Consider the following 21,929-nt stretch of genomic DNA (forward strand, 5'->3'; position numbering starts at 1 on the left):
TTTGACTATAGTCTAAAGCTGGAGACAAGAACTGTAAACAAATCCTGTACTACAATTAACTTTGTCACAGTGGTATGGATTAGGAATTCTGTAACTACTTTATGTGAATGTTAGGAATTAGCAAATGTATTATGGATAATGAGAACCAGGTTTTTCACTGTCAGAACTTACAAATACGGAAAGGCAAGGCAAGACTGAACTCGTGTTGGATTGTAATTGGAGGTATGATTATGAATATATGGTTATTTATGAGTATGAGTAGTTGGATAGAAATATGGGCCTCTGTGTGTGTATGTATGTGTGTGTGTTAGTATACACATAGATGTATTTTCTAGCTGTGTTTGCTGGGAGAACTTGGAGGCAGTAACCCAGCCCAGCAACATTGAATATGTGAGCACCCAGATCTTTGTTTCTAAAAACTATATTAAATATAAATGGAACCAGGGATTCCTGGGGGAGAAGTGGGAGACTCTAGGGCTTAGGCAAGGAAATTACAAGATGAGCTCTAGAACATTTTGCGCCACAAAATAAAGAAGTGCTCAAAAAATGATGAGAGCGTGTGGAAAGAACACAGTCAACTTGAGGGGTTGGGGTTTCTAATCAACAAATCGGACACAAGTTTAGAAACTAAATATAATAATGAAATATAAAGTACAGAATGAATTGTTTTAGCTCATACTGAAATGAATAATTCTACATAAATCTATATAAATTCCATAAGTAAATGAATATAAATGAATTTATGTATATTTCTATTTGAATTTATATTCATTTGTAAATGAATTGTGATAATACAGATTGTGAATATAAATGGCAAATAAATGAAAAAAGGGGACACTTTTTTCTTACTGTAGAGTTTTGATGAATGAATGAAGAATGATGAATTTTTCCTTACAAGGTGGTACTTACTAATTTCCAAGGGACATTCTTCAAAGTAGCCAGTACTTTTTATGAGTATCAGGGTACTGAAAATAAACTGAGAATTTGTCCCAGGTTGGAAGAAAATAAGGAGACATGCTACCTGACCACAGTATGGAATGTCTTGGATTATATCTTGGGCCAGAAAAGGGACATTAGTTGGACAGTTGGTGAAATTGGAATAAATTATGTAGATTAGATAGTATTTTATCAATGTTAATTCTATTGGTCTTTTCATGTATTTTGAAGGTCTTTTGTTATGTCTGATGTACTAGTTCTGTATCATTATGAAATACTCTTTTATCTCTGGTAATAATCTTTGCCTTGAAAGACTATTTAATCTGACCCGAATCTGGTCATGTCAATTTTCTAATGCTTAGTGTTTACATGGTGTCTTTTTCAACCTTTTATTTCAACCTTCTTGTGTGTTTATATGTAAAGTGCATTTCTTACAATATATTTTTGGCTCTTTTCTAAATCTTTTCTGGACATGTCTTTTTTTGTTTGGAATGTCTAGTCCATTATATTTAATTTGGAATGTGTAATCCATTATATTTAATTTCTTGTTGTATCCTTTGTATTTTGGTGTTTTTCTCTGGCTGTTTTCAAAGTGTTCTTTCCATTTGGTTTTTAAGAATTTAACTATGAAGTGCCCAGGGAATTGTTTTTTTTCCCTTTATGTTTAAACTACTTGTGGTTTTCTTAGTCTTTTGGATATGGGATTTGATGTCTTTCCTCAGTTCAGGAAAGCTCTCTGCCATTATATCTTTTCTGCCCCATTCTTTCTCCCTTCTTGGACTCCCAATTACATGTATGATAGACTGCTACTGCCTCATTTATTTTTGGATGGCTTTATTTTTAAGTCTCCAATCTATTCAGTCTATCCAGTGATTTTTTTTTTAATTTCAGATATTTTTCAGTTTTAGAATTTTTGTTTCTTTCCATGCTTTAATTTCTTGCCCATTCATTTATTATGATATCTTTCTTATTGTCTGTGAACATTGTTAAAATGGCTGCTTTAAAATTATTTACAAATTTCATCATTTTAGTAATTTCATGGATGATTTTCATTAATTCCCTTTTCTTTTGAACATAGGTGGAATCTTCCTGATTCTTTATAAGTCTGGTAATTTTATCCTGGCAATCATGAATAATATATTGTGGAGTGACTTTGTTGTGTTTTTCTGAAGATTGATGTTTTTGTTTTATATCAGCCAGTTAATTTTGCTCAAGTCACACTCTAAATGTGGTCACCCCTATAGTAGACAGTGGCTGAAATGTCTCTTTAGTTCTTTTAGGCTGCTGGACATCTGTTTTGTTCATGCATAGTTCAGCAGTCAACAAGAGATTTAGGCAGAGTTTAATTGCAGAATTTGGTGTTTTCTCTCTTTCACTCTCCTCCCTGGGCTTTCTCCCCTTACTTCCAGCTCTTGTGATAGCCTCAAAATATGTGCTCTGATTTTTCAAGCTAGTGAGATTGCTCATTTCTTTTTGAATTCTAGCCAACCAGGCACCAACTAAGGCCTGCTCTCAGGTGAAAATCCTAGTAAAAAGGGATTACTCTTCCAGTGCCATTCCCTTTCCCTAAGGGTTAATGCCTCTGGTTTTCACCTCATTTTGGTTTCTTTCTAGGCTATCTGATAGTTGACTTTTATATTTTATCTTGAACTGAATGCTATCTGTGGAACAGCTACTCCAGCATTACCAGAGGCAAAACTTTAAACACCTTTAAAGATAAACTCATGTTGCTTTTTATATGCCATATTTAGTTGCTGCTTATTGTTCTAGTGTAAACATCCATCATATTTTTTTTCCACTCCCTTGTGACTGACATAGACCTAGGTTGACCCCAGTTCCTGATACTATAAACAGTACCATTTAGAGCATTATCTGTGGAAAGGTTTCTTTGGAATCTGTGTCCCAAGAGTGAGCTTGCTGGATTGTAGCATATTTGCATACCTAATTTCATGAGTGAATGCCCTTCCAGCAGGGCATGGATGTTTTCCTTCACTCACATCTCCAAAAGACTTGAATTACCCGTCTTTCTTATGTTTGCCAATCTGATGGTGGAAATATCTCATTTAAACTTGCATTTTCTGATTTCTAGAGATACACACTTGTTCACATGTTTTTCACCTGTTATGTGTTGGTTTTGTGCCCATTGCTTATTTTTCTGCTGTGTGTTTTATATCACATCTTTACTTTTCCTTATGATTTGCATTGTTTTGGCCATGTCAAATAAATTCTTTACCATCTCAAGGAAATATTCTCCTACATTTTTTTCTCTCATATACTACTGCCTATATATGATATGAGGTAGAAATCGAACTTTATGTGGATGCAGTGTGATAGAACCAGTTTTTTAAGTATTTTTTTTTTTTTACACTTGTGTTTGGAAGTATGTTTTAGCATATCATTTGAAGGAATTGAGTTGGATAATTTGGTCCTTGTATTAATTGTCTAAATGACTTTTTGTGATCAGATTAATATTTAGGGGGGAACTAATTTTAGTGATGAGTAGAAGTTTATGTAGTTAACTTCTGTTAATCCCAGTGGCCAGTTCTTTCATATCTTTCCTGTGTTGACATACTGTATTCATGTAGCTCCTTATTTGTTTCTCTGGCTCTTTGGTTATCTCATTTGATCCTTGGAACAACTCCAGATAGAAAGATTAGGTATTAACTGTTTTAATGGATGTTGAATCATAGTTTCAGTGGTTTGCCTGAGGCTCCTACATCTAGTTTTGTATTTTTCTACCTGTGTTTTTGTTGAGAAGAATTTGTTTGCTCAGGCAGCTATGGACTATGCTGTTAATGAATTAAAGCCACTTCAATCCATTGTTCTGCTGAGTATGTTTTAAAGGTAATTTTTATGAGGTTTTCTTTTGTTGGCTTATCCCTCTTCCCCCTTCCCCTTTTTCTTGGAGGAGTTGTCTTAAGCTTTATGATTGTAGCAATAATTGGTTTCTGTCACATTAGTACTTTTTGGGGGGAGAGGACTACAGGTAAATAGTTTCATTTAGAGATTTGCCTACGGAACCTTAGATGTTGTGAATGCTGTTACTCTATAAGTACTAGAGTTTTGGTATCTTTAAAGTCATACATATTATAAATTTTTTCCGTAGGATATCTAGCAGTGTATCATTTAAACTTAGATTTTAACTCCTTTTGCACTTAGATTTTTTTAAAGCATTTTTGGTATATGCTCTGTTGCTTGGAAACTTGATGGTTATAGATAGATTAAGCACTTGAAGGTAAAATACTCCTCTAGCTTCATCAGTGTTACTAAATAAGGATGAAATTATTTGTTATTAAATAAGTTGAGATAATTATACAATTGATTTGGCAAATTCTTTAAAAGGCATATTTTAATACTTTATTGTATTGAATGTTTTACTGGCGTTACTCTGAAACATTGCCAATTATCCACAAGTGTCTAGTGTTAAGGGAACAGTCAGTAATGGAATTAGCACTTTTTTCTTTTAGTTGGTTGTAAGAAGTATGCTAAAGTATCAGTATTATGTAGTAAGTCTCTCTTTGTTTAGTATTAAGTAGTAGATCTTAATATATGAGCTAATTCTTCAAAGATACCAATTTATTTTTCTTTAAATCTCTTTTTTCTGCTCTTTAGAGGAAGTATCATTCTGCAAAGGAAGCTTATGAACAACTTTTGCAGACGGAAAACCTTTCTGCACAAGTAAAGGCAACTGTCTTACAACAGTTAGGTATGTAATAGTGTACATTTAGTGTATTATAAGTATTTCTCTTTATGATTTTTACATGTCAAGGATGGCAAATATGTGGCTCATGTATTCTATTCTTTTTTTCTTCTTTTACCCAGAGTTGATAGAATTAACTGAACTCAGCATATTTCCACCTTCAGCCAAGCATTGTCCATCTCATTATAGTTCTTCAGTACAGCTAGTCTTTTTAAATTCTCAGAATTATTCTCTAGTACTTAACCTATGGGTAAAGGGAGTTGAATACTTCCTTTGTGCCAAATATGCTTAGCACTGAATGAAGTTAAGTGATTTGTGTAAAATTACTTAGTGGTTGGTCAGCTTGCTTTCACAGCTCTGTCAATAATATTAACTAAAACAGTTCATTTAAAAGTTGTGGAACGTCTAACAGTAGAGTTTTTGTATACATGCAATTCTATTCTAACGTTGAGGATGAAGAAATGTAGCCATTTAGATGTAATATGTCACTGACCAAGAGAGTGATTGAGTTCCTTATGTTTAGTTTTGTTGTGTAGTTACTGAGTCATGTTTCTTGTAGGTGTTATTTTGGTGTCCCCCTTTCCCCCAATCTTTAGTTTATTTGTTTTGGTCTGGGCAATAATTTATTCTTAATTTGTAACCAGTGATGTTGTAATATGAATATTTTCACGATGTGACTATTTTTATATAATGTTAAAAATCACTTAAGCCTAGAGTTTATCACTGATCTTCATGATACTGATACATATTATATGATTAATTAATCAAAATGTACACATTGCCCTAATATAATATAAAACTTTGGATTTTAGCTTTCTTTAATTTAATCTCTGGTTAGAATTTTATGTGAGTTATCCATACTTTTAAAAATTATAGAAGTATTTGAATACTTTTAAAATAAATTTACAGATCATGTTTGAGTAGTGTGAATTTGTATCTTTAAATTAAAACAAGTTTATTCCTCTCTCTTTGTCCCTCCCCGACTCATGTGTGCACACTCTTTCAACTAAATAAAATCTTTAAAAAAAACTTAAAACATGTGCAGTAAAGGTTTTGTGCTAGTTCTTAAGTAAAAAGAACAAAATGCCTTTAGCATAAGGCAGCTTACTCATTCAGCTAATATTTGAATATGAACTTTTTAAAAAAATTCACACTATAAGTTTTTATGCATTTTAGCTGCAGTGAAGAATATGTCAATAGCAAAAATGTACATACCCCTTTTAAATTTAAGAAATAGATCAAAATAGTTTTCAATTTTACCTGAATCACCTGTCCTCTTTGACATTGGCTTACCATATTCCAGAGTGTGTAACTATAAAAAATTTTGAAAGGAAAAATATTTCTCCTAATTAAGTCTAACTTATGTCTGCACATCAGTTCTTCCTACTTCCTTGTCACTGCTGCTTCAGCAGCTCCTTTTATTTTTATTTTATTTTATTTTATTTTTAGCAGCTCCTTTTAGAGCTTGTTTCTCTAGGTTCCATTCTTACTAGTAATAGCAGGGAATAAAGGAGGAACAGATGAATAAATGTAAATGTAGTGATTGACGTGTATTTCCACAAAACATAGTAACTCAATCTCCTTGAAATAATATTTTGGAGCACAGCAACTATAATAAATGTCAGAAAATAAGGGTGCTTATTTGTTATATATGATATGGACTATATACAAAGAACAGAGCTGATTTTATGCACTTGAATTGATCCGCAACTGAAATATAATTTGCCCAGCAAATTAAACCAAATTATTCCTGCGTGTCTTGAAGGTTTTAGAATACAGTATTTCATGATCCAATCTTTTGATTGCTTGCATCGCCCTTTCCTTTCCTTCCCCCTTTTCCCTTTCCCTTTCTCTATCCTATCCTATCAAAATTATGCATATTTAAAGTGTACAACATGATGTTTTGCTATACCTATACATAGTGAAATGATTAGTATTGTCAAGCTAGTCAACATATCCATCTACTTACATAGTTTACCATTTGTTTATGTGTGATGATACACCCAAAACCTACTCTCTCAGCAAATTTCCAGTATATATTACAATATTATTAATTACAGTCATTCTACTGTGCAATACTCTCTAGACTTATTCATCCTACATAACTATAACTTTGTACCCTTAGACCAGTATCTCCCCATTCCCCTACCTCCCCATTCCTGGTAACTACCATTCTACTGTCTGCCTCTGTGTATTCAGCTTTTTGAGAATCTCATATCATTGAGATTATGCACTATTTACATTTATTAAACATTTGTGGTACTCATTTTATGCCATTCTTATTTGCACCATTTCAATATACTTCTCTTAGCCTTGGGTGTGGTTTTTTTTGTTTTTGTTTTTGTTTTTGTTTTTTAATAATTGTTGAATGCTTTAGAGTTTTTATTCTAGGTAAGTTGTGAATATATGTGGCCAATGCCAGGGAGGTAGGGTTATATGTTTGTGTTGTACTCTGAGCTATCATTGATTAAATGGTCTTATATTTATTCCTTGGAAATAAACACTGAGTTAATAGACTATCTTGGAGAGTCTTAAAATGTATGTAAAGTTTTACATAGAGCACTGAATAAAATTGAACATCTTTATATTCTTTGTTTCATAACTTGGAGTTTTTTCAAATACCAAAATTAGAAAAGAGGAACTGTAGTTTGTAATCTACTAAATGTAATCTGCTCAGTGCTTAATATTGTTTCAGTTTCTCTGGAAATAAGTTCTTTATAGGTTTGACTCTACCTTCCTATGAGAAGGAAGACTTCTTATGATCAGAATTGACAGTTCTAAATTTTGGGAATGTGTATGCTAAACTAAATGAAATTGACTGGAAAAAATATTTTTACTCTCAGGTGTTTTCTGCTTGGTATTCCTAAAAACTAAAGAACAATTAAGTCATTTAGGTAAATATTTTTTAATCATATACTATAGGTTGGATGCATCACACTGTAGATCTTCTGGGAGATAAAGCTACCAAGGAAAGCTATGCTATTCAGTATCTCCAAAAGTCCTTGGAAGCAGATCCTAATTCTGGCCAGTCCTGGTATTTCCTTGGAAGGTGAGACTATACTTAAGTTTTGCTTTTGTTTATTCCAGCTAAGAGATTTGAATTACGAGCTAAAATGTTTGCTTGCATTTATAACCTAATCAGTGTATTTCTCTCTTTAAATATGTTATCACAAAGATTTTTGAAAGTTAAATAAAAGAGAACTTCTGAATGTGGTAGTTTTCTCACAGCATAATCTGGTCTACCAGGACATTTCTTATTTTGCTTGTTGGATTTTCATTTGACTTGAATTGTTGCTAGTTTTTAAAAAGTCTTATCAGATAGTAGTTCTTCATTCTAGTATTTAAATGCCTTTTCTTCTGATTTCTAGTGTCTTATTTATATGTCTGTTTAACAGAACAGAATTAATTTCTTATTCTGCCTGGTGACCACCAGTAGGCAATGGGACCCTGCTCTTTGTAATTTTGAATAATGGTATATACGTTAGAATGGACATAGTTTGATTAAAAGTAGGTCTCAAATCAGTTATACTTAAAATCTCACAGTGAGAAAGTAGATACATTATTATTGGACTTACTGGAACAGTAAAGTGACATATAATGAAAATAGTTTTCTGCAAGTTTATGAACTTTTCTCTGTACTTTAAATCCCAAAATTGTGCTTACTGATTATCTGAAATCAGATATGTATATGTATTTGATAGCTTTGTATACATATACATTTGTATATGTATCTGATAGATTATATTTTGGGGCCATTATTAGGTTATAACTTGGTTCCTGACCGGTTTTAGTTTTTGTGGTATGGTGGAAAGATAAATGTACTAATTGCTGAGAGACTTGGATTCAAGCCTTAGGTAGGCTACTATATGTGGAAGCATGGATGGTACAGTTAAACTTCTTGATGTTAAATTTCTTGATGCTTTTAACTTATTAAATAAGAGGATTATTTTAGATCATTGGTCTTAATAGGGGACTCTCTTGTCGCATAGGAGACATTTTATAATGTCTGGAGATACTTGGTTATCACAACTATGGGGAATGCTTCAGGCATTTAGTGGGACAGCCCTCTATGACAAAAGATTATCTGACCCAAAATGTCAGTGCTGAGGTTGGGAAACCCTGGTTATAGATTATCTGTTAGATACCTTCTTACCCTAAAGGTTTCAATTTTATGATTTTTTTGAAATTATCCTATTTTAATTTGAAGCTTTTTGAGTTTGCCAAATAATCACATTACGTTTTAGTGTTTTGCATGGTTTCATTTTTCCTTTAAATTTAGTGAAGTGTGTGTGAAATGGAGTAATATTAAGATTTTTTAAAATAAAATTTTGATTAGTCATTAATAGTGTACAATAAGAGTCGGCTGGGAAAGTACCTATTGTTAGCAGAAATTTTCTAATACCTTCCAAGGTTTATAAAATCATCTAATTTGGGTTGCTCACTAGTAAAGCTGGAGAGTCCAAACTTTTTCTTTCTCTTTCACTGAAGGTATTTAGGAGCAGAAAGTGGATCTTACCATCTTTGTATATTCTCGCCTAGCAAGGTGGCTTTTCAGTAAATGTAATAAATGAACTGACAACACCATTTGCGTTTGGAGGTAGCACCATTGCTAGTGTCAATGTTGCACAGTGGGAGGCCTCATACAGTGACTGGAAAGGAGGTCCAGTACTGGAAAGTAGGAGCTGCCTAGTCATCGCCTCTAGTGTCAACATTTACATATGAACATTTCTTTTAATACAGGTTAAAAGATGTGTGTGCCAGAAATTATTTTCCTTTTGACCTAAGATAATTAGTTTAATATAATACCGTAGTGTTGATGTCTTTTTAGTATATTAAAAAAAAAGTCTAGGCATTTTAACATCTAAAACTACTATTTTAGTAATGCTGTAATTTTCAGCTCAACGAGCAGTATTTCACAATAGGGGTTTTTTGTTTTTGTTTTTGTTTATTTTAGTTAACAGACTTCTTTTTTTTTTTTTTCCTGACTTTACATTTTAAGCCACTGAGATGCTTTTGTTTGAATTTTTTCCAGATAAAATTTTCCAAACATACAACATGCTTTACCGATTTCTCAAATATAAAGGATACTTACCACAGTTTAATTTGTTTTGGAGTTCAAGATTATCATATTAGATGTTCATTTTTTATCCCCAATAACCTATTTTGACAATTGTTTTAGACTTTTTTCATTAATTTTTTTACTTTTTTTTGACCTTTCATTGCCTTGTAATATGTTGCTTCTAATCTGTTTTGTTGTGAGAAAATTTTTATAAGTAAATATGTTTTAAAAGTTATTAAAGCTTTCAATGAAGACATCAAGTATCAGTAAAGAGCTTTGGGATTTTCTAAGGTTTTTTATTACTTTTGCATTCAGGTCTGTGTTGAAGATGTCATTTGGCTTGTGTATATGCTAATACAAGGGTAATGTGATAATACTCTTATACTAGTACTAATCATTGACATTATTATCACAGAACTGTAGAATGTTAGAGCTAGAAGGGACCAGGGAGGTCACCTGCTTCACTCTGTAAACTTTGTCATTTTACAAATGTAGAAAGTGAGTTCAGAGGAGTAAAATGTGCTGTCCAAGGTCACAGTCACACATGTAACTACATCAGAATAGGAACTAGAGCCTAGGTTCACTCATTGCTTTTTCAGAGACACAAGGCTGTCTCAGGGGGACTTAGTTAAGTTTTATTAGAGGAAAAGTGGTTGGTTAGATTGGGACATCTGTATTTGGGTACATTGGTTTCCTGTTTTCACTTTGTAGGAATGGAATATGGAAACATTGGTTTGGGGAATTACTGCTTATTCCTCCCAGTAGTTAGGTAAATTTGTCTATAAATCTGAGATTTGGCTTTGATCTAACAATGACAAACACAACGTGTTTACTACTATCTGTTAAGCATTCCCTTCCTTTGTAGTGTCTGTCCCTGTTTGGCATCATTAATGATTTCTCCTGAATTCTCCCTTCATAAAAGTTGCAGGTGCTCTCTGACACTGCCTTCTCTGCCTCAGTCACTGACATTTCATATTGCCCAAACCACAAGATTAGTGATTCCTTAGGCTTATTTTCACCTTTCCCTTGTACTTAAACCCTCTCTTCTATATGGATGAGTTCTGAATCTAGGTTTCTACATTTCAAGGTATTAAATTTCAGGACCACATCCCCTATTCCTTACCTAACATTATCCGTTTTACTGTTCTTACCTCACGTCAAAGTAAGCATGTTTCGAACCTCATTCATCATCATTCTTTTTTAAACTGTCTCTTCTCCTTTTATTTTTGCCAGTGAGGTCATCTTTTTTTTTTTTTTCTTTTTTTCTAAACTCTCTTTGCTTGGGATCCCTGGGTGGCTCAGAGGTTTGGCACCTGCCTTCGGCCCAGGGCATAAACCTGGAATCCCAGGATCGAGTCCCACATCAGGCTCCCTGCATGGAGCCTGCTTCTCCCTCTGCCTGTGTCTCTTCCTCTCTCTCTCTCTCTCTCTCTCTCTCTCTCTCTCTCTCTCTGTGTGTGTGTGTGTCTCTCTCTCTCTGTGTGTCTCTCATGAATAAATAAATAAAATATTTTAAAATAAACAAACAAACAAACAAACAATCTTTGCTCAGCCTTAAATCTAAGTTATAACCCCCCTTTCCCCTCATGATTATCTAATCGTCACAAAGTCTTTATCTAGTCTTTTTGGTTTACTATTTCTCCTTTTCTCTTTCTTGCCACTCTCATTACTTTGACCCCAATTTTGGGCTGTTCCAAACCAGTGAGTATAGCTGCCTTCTTTTTTACTGTCCATAATCTATTTTCCTTTCAGTTGATCCCTACACACTGTTAACAGATTAATATTCCTATAAAGTTCTTTCATGATACTATTTCCCCTGTTAGAAGAACAAAAGCTTCAGGGTATCCTTGGGCTGAATTTATAATGCTCTACTCTTTGTATCTGTGCTGTCTTATATACGTTAGGTTTTGCTCATACTGTTCAGACAACATTTTGAAATGCCTTCTCTCATCATTTCTGGATCAGTGGTTCCCAGACTTTTGGATTACAGGAATCAGTAACATTTCAAAGAATAATTATGAGGATCTAAATATGCTATTTGGGCACAGAAAAACATTTAAGAATTTTTTGCTGTTTACTCAGCCAGTTGTTTTTCAGAATAAGTTGGTTACAATATAAATACTAATTAGTTTAATGGTTTAATGGAAAATTTATGTATGTATATGTTGTTTTTCCATTTTATTTTCATGGTCAAATTGCCATATACTAGCTAATAATAGGTAATCCCTGATCTAAACAATATACATCTATACATATTCAGATTCCTTAATGTTATCCTTCCCTTTCTTCTCCTAAATCCTGTAGTGTGTATTGTGATGTCTTCTACCCTAAATTCTCAGACCAGTTACTGTCTGTGCCAGCCATAGGATGCAGCATCATGACATTTATAATGTGTCTTGAACCCTCAACTAAATTGTAAGCTCCTTGAAGTCAGGGACTGGGTTTTTTTTTTTTTTTTTCCTTAGTGCCAGGCACTAAGAAAATAATTTCTGTATTTATAGTTTCAGCTGCTACTCTGTGTATCCATCTGGTACATCTGCATTAAGAAAATGACAGGTCCTTGAAACTTTTTTTTCTTAAAGATTTTATTTATTCATGAGAGACACAGAGAGAGAGGCAGAGACATAGGCAGAGGGAGAAGCAGGCTCCATGCAGGGAGCCCGATGTAGGACTCAATCCCAGGACTCCAGGATCATGCCCTGAGCCAAAGACAGACACTCAACCATTGAGCCACTCAGGAGTCCCAGGTCCTTGAAACTTTAATCATACCTTCTACCCTTACGTGTCATGAAATAATGCACTCACCTTACTATTACTGATTTTGATATTTAGCTTGATCTTACTTGCGTCTTAATATTTGTATTTTTTTTCCGAATTACAGAATGATTGACCTCATGGTTATTATTTAGGAAAGGAGAATTGAAATCTGATTCAGCAAGTCTTACATAGAATGGTTTTCTTGGTTTTTAACTCTGTATTTTTACTGAATGTAAGCTATATAAATAGATAAAATGATTTAAGTGGAATGGCACGTGCATGTGTATGCACGTGTGTGCTTTCAACTCAATATATTGAAGTAATATTGTCTTTAATTATTTTAATATTGTTCATTAATGCGGTGTGCTTTAGCACTTATCAGAAAGACTATAATAAATTTTACTTAATGGTTAATTATAATGTACACCACAATTTTTATATATATATATATATATATATATATATATATATATATACATACATACATACATACATACATACACATAAACACATTCACAGAAATATGTTAGCTTATTAGGATATTTTTATTTGCTTTGATATATGTAGTCCATTATTCAGCAGATTAATCAATCAGTATTAACTGAGTTATCTGGATTTTTTTTTTCCCTCCCCTCTCAGGTGCTATTCAAGTATTGGGAAAGTTCAGGATGCCTTTATATCTTACAGGCAGTCTATTGATAAATCAGAAGCAAGTGCAGATACATGGTGTTCAATAGGGTAAGACGTCATATAAAACTAATGGTGTCATACTTGATATACACCAGTTGCATCATATGTAATGTACTTGGTAGTTCATATCACATATGAAGCTAAGTAGTTCTTCTTAGTTGACCTATTTTTTTTTTTTATTACTTTCTCTTTCTAGCGTGCTATATCAGCAGCAAAATCAGCCTATGGATGCTTTACAGGCTTATATTTGTGCTGTACAATTGGACCATGGCCATGCTGCAGCCTGGATGGACCTAGGCACACTCTATGAATCCTGCAACCAGCCTCAGGATGCCATTAAATGCTACTTAAATGCAACCAGAAGCAAAAGTTGTAGTAATACCTCTGCACTTGCAGCACGAATTAAGTATTTACAGGTAAAACTTTTAAATAGCAATTTTTTAAAGGCCCATGTTTCCCCATGACACTCAGGCAGGAGGCGGGTGGCTGGAAAGTTTGTCTAGTTGTGTTTTGATGTCTATAATTTGTTTCCATATTTTGTAAACATACCATAGCTTGTAATATTATTTTACTTTTCATTTTAAGTAAGATATGCAGTATTTAAAAGATGATCTTTTGCACATTTACTGTTGATGCATATTAATTTACATAATTTTTTTCTATGTACTGTCTACATTTTTAAGTTGTCATAGCATTTTAGAAAAAAGAACACAAACACTGTCTTTCACTCTTGCTTGGAGTTTCATGAGAAGACAGCTATGAGAACTCTGAAAACAGAGCTTAGCTTTGTTTTAATTCTCACAAAGGTTTATATTCCGGTTACCCTCTTTATACTTAGTATCTTTCTGAAACCCCAAATTAAGAATCTATTTTCTTTTAAAAACAATTAGTTATAGCATTTAGGAAGATATAGTGGACTTGCTCTTACTCAAGTAGGCTTGTGTTAAATTTGCTTTTTACATAATTTTTCCTAGGCTCAGTTGTGTAACCTTCCACAAGGTAGTCTACAGAATAAAACTAAATTACTTCCTAGTATTGAGGAGGCGTGGAGCCTACCAATCCCCGCAGAGCTTACCTCCAGGCAGGGTGCCATGAACACAGCACAGCAGGTGAGAAGTTGGGTTATGTTCTGCAGGTGCCCAGCTTTAAGGGTTCTTTTCAATCTATAGTGGTCAAGCGTATTTTACTAAGTACAGGAGGCTTTTATTAATGAAAAGCCTTTTGCTTTAATTGCAAAGGGATTCTAGATCAAAATAAAACTCCCTCTGATACGGGAAGAAATTTTGGGGTGCCAATTTAGAACCTTTGTGCATTTTCATGATTTTGAAGGAGATTTCTTAAAATAATGCTACAGTGGTTTGTTTAATTTTTAAAGCAGTTTTTCAAAGGAAGGTACACATTCCTCCATTGAAGATTCATTTGATTTTGATTTTCAATAATTGCAATCAGCGATGTCCACATAGCTTTGAAAAGTATGCAGTTTGTAAAGTTTTATAATTTGAAGGAATGAACTAAGAATATATAGAACCCTATTTTTGTCTTCCTTCTGTGATTCTTAGGCATGTAAACCTCATCATCCAAATACTGAACCTGTATTAGGCCTCAGTCAAACACCAATTTCACAGCAGTCCTTGCCACTACACATGATTCCTTCTAGCCAAGTAGATGACCTGTCCAGTCCTGCCAAGAGGAAAAGAACATCTAGTCCAACAAAGGTATATGTTTTAGAGAAATAGAAAATCCCAGTCAAAAAGGAAACTCCTAACTGCCCTGAACTTGTGCAGTTTGAATATATCTTGTCCTTTATTTTAAATCTGTGGACATCAAAGAGTGAAAGGTTTGAGTTTTTCCATCCCAGATTCTTAGCATCATATTAAATATAGAAAGTAGGGATAAATTTGCATTCATCAAATCATTTTATTCATCTCCCTGCCGTTAAAATCTCAACACACTTCTCATCATCACTTTTCTCCTTACATTGAGATAAATTTATTGTTGGATCTAGTGGACAATGTGCTATTTAGGTTAGCCATTTGGGCCATAGTTTAGGGGTGGGCCTTTTTGGGTGGCTTATTAAAGAATCAATATTTTTGTTTTAAATTTATGATCTCCCAAATTTATTATGCATGTAAAATTATCTTTAAAAGAATTTGTCATAACATGTTTTATATGTAAATATTCCAATTCATAGTCATTTGGCCTTCATTAGTCATTGTTAGTAACTCTATGCATTTAACCAAATATTCTTTAAATTTTTTTTTTTTTTTTTTTTTTTTTACAATTTTCCTCAGAATACTTCTGATAATTGGAGTAGTGGCCATGCAGTGTCACATCCTCCAGTACAGCAACAAGCTCATTCGTGGTGTTTGACACCACAGAAATTACAGGTATGTAAGATACACTTTAGACAGATTGTTTTTCCTCTTAAAAAAAGAGTAAAAGCAGTAAACTTTAAATTTTTAAGTATTCTTCAAGTTGAATAGCAGTAAATCCAATTAATATGCACATAAGTAAAATAAACACACCTTTAAACAGGTAGTATATTCATATGGCTCAAACTGCATCGATACGATTATAGACTGTATAAATTCTCCTTTCAGCTCCTGCTCCTACCCACTTAGTTCTCCTTTTAACAGCCAGCTAGTGTTATTAGTTTACCTATCTTTCCTCAGATATGTCATGCATGTACAAGCAAATATGTATCCTCCTTCTTTCTTTGTTATTATTTTTCTCCTTTTTTACCTAAATGGTAGAATGCTATATGTATTCTTAACAATGTATTTTTATAGACCTTTCCATGTCAGTATGTAAAGAGCTTCTTTGTTCTTTTATAGCTACAGTATATTTCTTTATGTAGATGTCACACCTTTAAGCAGAGCGCTAGTTTTGGATAGTCAGGCTATCTTCAAACTTTCCTTTTCTAAACAGTGCTACATTGAGTGTATTTGTCATGCATTTTTAAGCTTAAAGAACTTTCTGTGTAAATACTGAAAAATACTGTTTTAACGAGTAAAATTTTATGCCCATTTGTCTCAAATATCACATTATAGTAAATCTCTTTAGATGAATGTTTATTTCTTACCTTCTCAAACTTCTTAAAGGGCTTCATCCTGGGGTTGATTGCCATTGACCAGGAATCTGTCTTTGACTAGACAGCAGTTCTGAGTTGGTCTAGTCATTTCAGGACAAGGTTGCTTAGAATAGTAAGCTTGAGCTGGTTTCTTAGATATGCCTTTGACTGTATTCTCCTTTCTTCTTCTTCTAGCACTTGGAACAGCTCCGTGCAAATAGAAATAACTTAAATCCAGCACAGAAACTGATGCTGGAACAGCTGGAAAGTCAGTTTGTCTTAATGCAACAACACCAAGTGTGTATAGCATTTTTTTCCCCTAAAATTTGTTAGAATTTTGAGTATTTTTCTTGACTAAAACATCCTTTTAGAGCATGTTCATGCCCACTTCTTTCTGCCAGTATTTGGTGGAATTTAGTAATCTTACTTCTTAAACTACTAATAATGGACAGAGATTTTTAGGTAAAAACAGCTGTAAATTTAATTTTGAGCATAAGACTGGGTATTTTGTTATGTATTTACATGCTATTTTGCCTGTGTTCCAAGAGTTTATTCATATTATTTAATACTTAACAAACTATCCTAAACTGAGGTGAGATTTTTTAGGACTTGTTTAGTTTGGAGGGTCTGGCATATAAATATACTAGAATGAAAATTTGATATCCCCTGTTTTGTGCTTAAGGAAAAAGACCTATAAATTCCGAAGTTTTCATAATTTTCAGCTGCTTTCTTTTATCATTACTAAAGAGGTGTTTCTGAAAACAGATTTCTGCTTTTCTGAGGAAGCTAATCTAAATATGAACAAACAAAATTTCTTGTTTCTAAAACTGTATTTCTCAACCTAGAGAAATTAAATGTTAGGGTAAAATCAGAGATTACCTGGTTATACACCTTCATATTCCAGTTCTCTACCTTATGGGCCACACTACAGCATTTTTCATTTGCTTTTTCACAGATGAGACAAACAGGAGTTGCACAGGTACGATCTACTGGAATTCCTAATGGGCCAACAGCTGACTCATCACTGCCTACAAACTCAGTCTCTGGCCAGCAGCCACAGCTTGCTCTGACCAGAGTGCCTAGCGTCTCTCAGCCTGGAGTCCGCCCTGCCTGCCCTGGGCAGCCTTTGGCCAACGGACCCTTTTCTGCAGGCCATGTTCCCTGTAGCACATCAAGAACGCTGGGGAGTACAGACACTATATTGATAGGCAATAATCACATAACAGGAAGTGGAAGTAATGGAAACGTGCCTTACCTGCAGCGAAACGCACTCACTCTACCTCATAACCGCACAAACCTGACCAGCAGCGCAGAGGAGCCGTGGAAAAACCAACTATCTAACTCCACTCAGGTAATAGAAGGACTAACTGCCTTGTTGGCTCCTCACATAATAGTTGTCTTTATTTGGTATTAGGTATTTTGAGAGGAAAATAAATAGAAATTTGAAGAACTGTTTTTATAAGCATTTTACAGTACTATAATGTTATTAGCTACATTTTGACTCCCTATACACACACACAAATATGTTTTCTTCTCCATTATAAAATTCTCTCCCATGCACACGCACACATACACACCCACATAATCTTGGAATTCCCCCCCCCCCAAAAAAATAGATCATACAGTCCCCAAAAATTTACTGTTAATTTACAATGGCATAAACATTTATGTAATGCTACTTAGTTCATTTCTACATATATTACCTACTTAAGATCAGGTGCTTATGCTAAGTTTTAGATATTCACTGTAGTGGGTGAAAAAGACCATTAGAGAAACGGTTACTATAAATTACAGTGAAGCATAACTTTGGTGAAAAGTGTTGCCAGAGTACCTAGGAGGGCACATAAACTGAGATGTTGGAGTCTCCAGAAATTAGAGAATTTGGGAGTGGGGAGAGTTGGTAAAGTGCTCCTAGAGTATAGATTATGAAGAAGGAGGGGTGAAATATGAGGCTGAGGAAGGTAGAGAAAGTTGCCTGTCTGTCTCAAAGGCAAAGTGGAGCCCTTGAAGTTTTCAGAACAGAATAATGGATTTCATGAACATTATTTCTATCAAAGATACCTGCCATATTTTACTCAGTTCACTGTTAGACATATAATTTCTTAGTTTTTACTACTAAATATTCATGCACATAGTTTCCCCTATGTTTTGGATTGTTTCCATGGAACAGGTGTTTCAAAGTAGAACTGAAGGGTCAAAGAGTAAGCATCAAAAAAAAAAAAATTTTGCCAACACACATTGCCAAAGTATTTGTACTTTTATTAGTCCATTTTAAGAAATATTTGACTTACTGCTAGTTAGCCTTATGTTATTGATCAAACCGAGATAATTTCCTTTTCTAAGACTTTGAAGTTTATTCTTGAAGTATTACTGTTGCTGGGACCATCCCTTCTATTATGATTAGAAGTTTAATTTATTCTTAAATGTTGAGCACCTACTATGTCCATGTCCTATTTCAGGTTCTGGGGATAAATCCACAAACACACAAAAATGTCTCCATGCAGGTGAAAAAACAATAGAACAGTCTATATAGAACATTAGGTAATGATCTGATTAGTTCTCTGGAAAAGTGTATTAGAAAGGGGAGCTGGGGAGCACTAGAGATCAGTGGTAGAGGATTCACAGGAAGGTCCGGGAAGGCTTCACTGGAAGGTGATGTGAATAAAGACCTGAAGGAGTTATAGAAGTGAGCCTTGAAGGTATTTGTGATAAGAATTTTACAATTCCAGGGAACAGCAAAGAGCAATAGGCCCTATGGTAGGGAGTGTATTTTGCATTTTTTGAGTCAAATCAAGGTGGCAAGCATGGCTGAGCCAGGCCAACAAAGGGTGAGAAGGGAGGTAAATGTCCAGCTGGAAACAAGCTGGCTAAATCATGTTCAGCCTTGTAGGCCATTTTAAGGGTATTGAATTTTATTGTGTATTACATGAAAAATTGTAGGGGAGTTTTGAGTGGAGGAATAACATGTTCTGACTTAGTTTTTAACTAGATCTTCCCTGGTGCTCTGTGGATAGACTAAAGGAGGCAAAGGTAAAAATGATATGACCGATTTGGAGATATATTGCTGTAATCCAAGTTAAGAGGTGGTGGTGGCTAGATCCAGAATGGCAACAGTAGAAGCGGTCAGCTTTTGGATTAATTTGGAAGTTAGAACTGATGGGATTAGCTAATAGAGTGGGGTATGAGAGAGGGGAGTCCAAGCTAGCCTGACTCAACTCAAGGGATGGACGAGTCTGGGTGAGATCACTATGCAGGAGGTATAGAGGGGGTAGTGAGTAGTTGGAGGGAGAAGATTCAAGACTGTGAGCCTTAGAGCATTCCAGTGTGATAGGTCAAGAAATTGAAGAACTAGTAAAGAAGATTAGAAGGGGAGTGACCTGTGAGGTGGTAGTAGGAGATCTAGGAGAATGTGAGTGATTCCCTGGAAGTCAAGTGAGGAAAATCTTTCAAGGAAGAAAGCATGATCAAAGTATAAATCATGTAGTGCTCCTAGGTCTAGTAAGGTTGAAGACTGGGAATTGACCATCTTAGGTATTTGGTGACATTGCTGGGACCAGGAAGAACTAAGGCTAAATCTACTCCATGACCACGACCTGCTTTTGTTACTGTTTTTGTTTTTACAGCCACAAATGAAGAAGGAATTTTTCATTTTTAAAGCATTTAAAAAAAAAAAAAAAAAACGTAACAGAGACTGTATGGCCCGCAAAGCCTAAAATATTTGCTGTGTGACACTTTACAAAAAACGTTTGGATAACAACAATTTCAGTGAATTGGTGGGGACAAAAGCCTAACTGTAGTTGGCTTCAACACTAAAATGGAAGGAGAGAAATTGAAAGCAATAAATACAGACCGTTCCAACACAGAGACTTTAAAGTCATGTGGGCTGTGCACTACACAGTGTCAGAGGTGCCATCCTCATAGATCATGACATAAAAAGGAAGGAGAGAAACAGGTGGTAGCTGAAGGGGAAGTGGGATTAACAGTTGTTTTTTGTTTTAAATTTAAGTTGGAAGAAATAAGAAAGAAATTTGGGGGGTAGGGCAGTGAAAGCTAATGGGGCAGGGTTTAGTAGAGAGGGAGATATTAACACATGAGAAAGAGGAGAGAATTCTTTTTTTAAAAAAAATAAATTAATTTTTTATTGGTGTTCAATTTACCAACATACAGAATAACACCCAGTGCTCATCCCGTCAAGTGCCCCCCTCAGTGCCCTTCACCCATTAACCCCCACCCCCCGGAGAGAATTCTTAGAGTAGGTGAGAGGATGGGATTTTGGGGGTTCTGGGTCTTTCAACATTAAAAGATTGTTAAAAAGATAACACGCAATTTTTGTTAGAATGCCTATAGTGCTAAGGTATAATTGGCAGATAATAAATGAGAACCTGTGTTACTATTGTAACTTGTGATTCTGTTATTCTTTATTATGTCTAATTCCCTGACTTGCTTAGATTTTCAGTAAATACTCTTTTAACTCCACTTTGGAAATACTGTCTTTTAAAAACATAATTCCAATGAAAGAACCTTCAGTTAACAGGCCATGAGGCCTCTATATGACAGAATACTAAGTGGCAGAGAGCCACAGCCTTGGTTTCACAGGCTCCCAGGCCAGTCAGTGTCCGTAGAAGCTTTATAATTTGGTAATGCAGTTGGGAAAGTTGTCTAAAAAATCTCATTGAATTGATTCTAGGTCAGAAGTTTCCTAAATGAGGTTGCTGCATGACCACCATAGCTGGGGAGCTTCTATCTCTGGTATTAATATAATTAAGGAGGCTTTTTCAATACTGTCTTTTACATAAAGTTCTTCTGATACTTTTCTCAAGTTGTAATGAAAACTAGACCATTGATAGACTTGTATGGTGTATCTACCTTTCAGCTTTTCATGACTAGAGGACATAGAGATTAGTATTAATTCACGTTACATTTGTGAAGCATTTGTTCAAAGGTACCACTTAAGATATGAAAGTAAAATGATATAAATTGTAGGTGATTGTTCAGTAAGTACTCTAAAGAATTTATCCCCTAAAATACTTGACTTGCACATAGAGATATAATAAAATGCTTAGTTTTTTTACTGATCTGTGTAACTTAAGCTATTATCTTTTAAGTAAATATTTGGTGATAAATGAAATTTAAAAAAAAAATGAAATTTTGACTCAGCCACCCAGACTTTCTTAGATGATATTTTAAGTATTGATATGCTTATAAATTTATAGTATTTTTACTTTATGAAAGTTTTCATGTAACTAAGAGATTTTATCTTTTAACTATTAATGTTTATGAATTTTGAGTTGCTTAGTCATTTAAAACCAGATTGCATTTCTTTGCAGGCTCCTTGATGTGTGTCAACTTTTCACATAACTAGTTTTTATTTTCTAGTTTCATATATCTAGTTTTTTAAGTTTCTTAAATAGAAACATACCATTATTTCAAGATTTTTAGCTTTTAGAAACTAGTTTTAGGGACATGCTTACTGGTTTTAACTAGATTATTAAATGCAGCTTTTAGTTCATAAGTATCTCATCATCAGCCAAATTTTTATTCCTTTATAGCTTATTACTGACAAATTAAATTTCACCTAAAGTCAAAAAGGTGCTGCTTTGCTGCTGAAGTAATTTTCAACTCAAAGTGCAACAATCCTAAAATTTTTGCTGGGGTGAAGGGGTCCATTTGTTATTGGGAATATACATTTAAACTATGTTAATACATAATTAAAATAA

The 21,929-nt window shown here is 34.2% G+C and overlaps 1 protein-coding gene across 10 annotated transcripts in view; it reads left to right on the forward strand.

The window, feature by feature from the left end:
* KDM6A (lysine demethylase 6A) overlaps positions 1–21,929 on the forward strand; it is a 209,507-nt gene that overhangs the window by 143,566 nt on the left and 44,012 nt on the right. For 2 of the 10 annotated variants that reach the window (XM_026012249.2, XM_072743853.1), the window contains 9 exons: positions 4,549–4,642; positions 7,559–7,685; positions 13,092–13,190; positions 13,339–13,558; positions 14,117–14,251; positions 14,702–14,857; positions 15,434–15,529; positions 16,408–16,509; positions 17,168–17,563. In XM_026012249.2, the coding sequence (XP_025868034.1) occupies positions 4,549–4,642; positions 7,559–7,685; positions 13,092–13,190; positions 13,339–13,558; positions 14,117–14,251; positions 14,702–14,857; positions 15,434–15,529; positions 16,408–16,509; positions 17,168–17,563 (1,425 nt within the window). The remainder of the gene's footprint in view (positions 1–4,548; positions 4,643–7,558; positions 7,686–13,091; positions 13,191–13,338; positions 13,559–14,116; positions 14,252–14,701; positions 14,858–15,433; positions 15,530–16,407; positions 16,510–17,167; positions 17,564–21,929) is intronic. The other 8 variants (XM_026012250.2, XM_072743854.1, XM_026012252.2 and 5 more) reach the window with 7 other exon arrangements.

The sequence above is a fragment of the Vulpes vulpes genome, chromosome X (assembly GCF_048418805.1).
Source record: "Vulpes vulpes isolate BD-2025 chromosome X, VulVul3, whole genome shotgun sequence".
Classification (NCBI taxonomy): Eukaryota; Metazoa; Chordata; class Mammalia; order Carnivora; family Canidae; genus Vulpes; species Vulpes vulpes.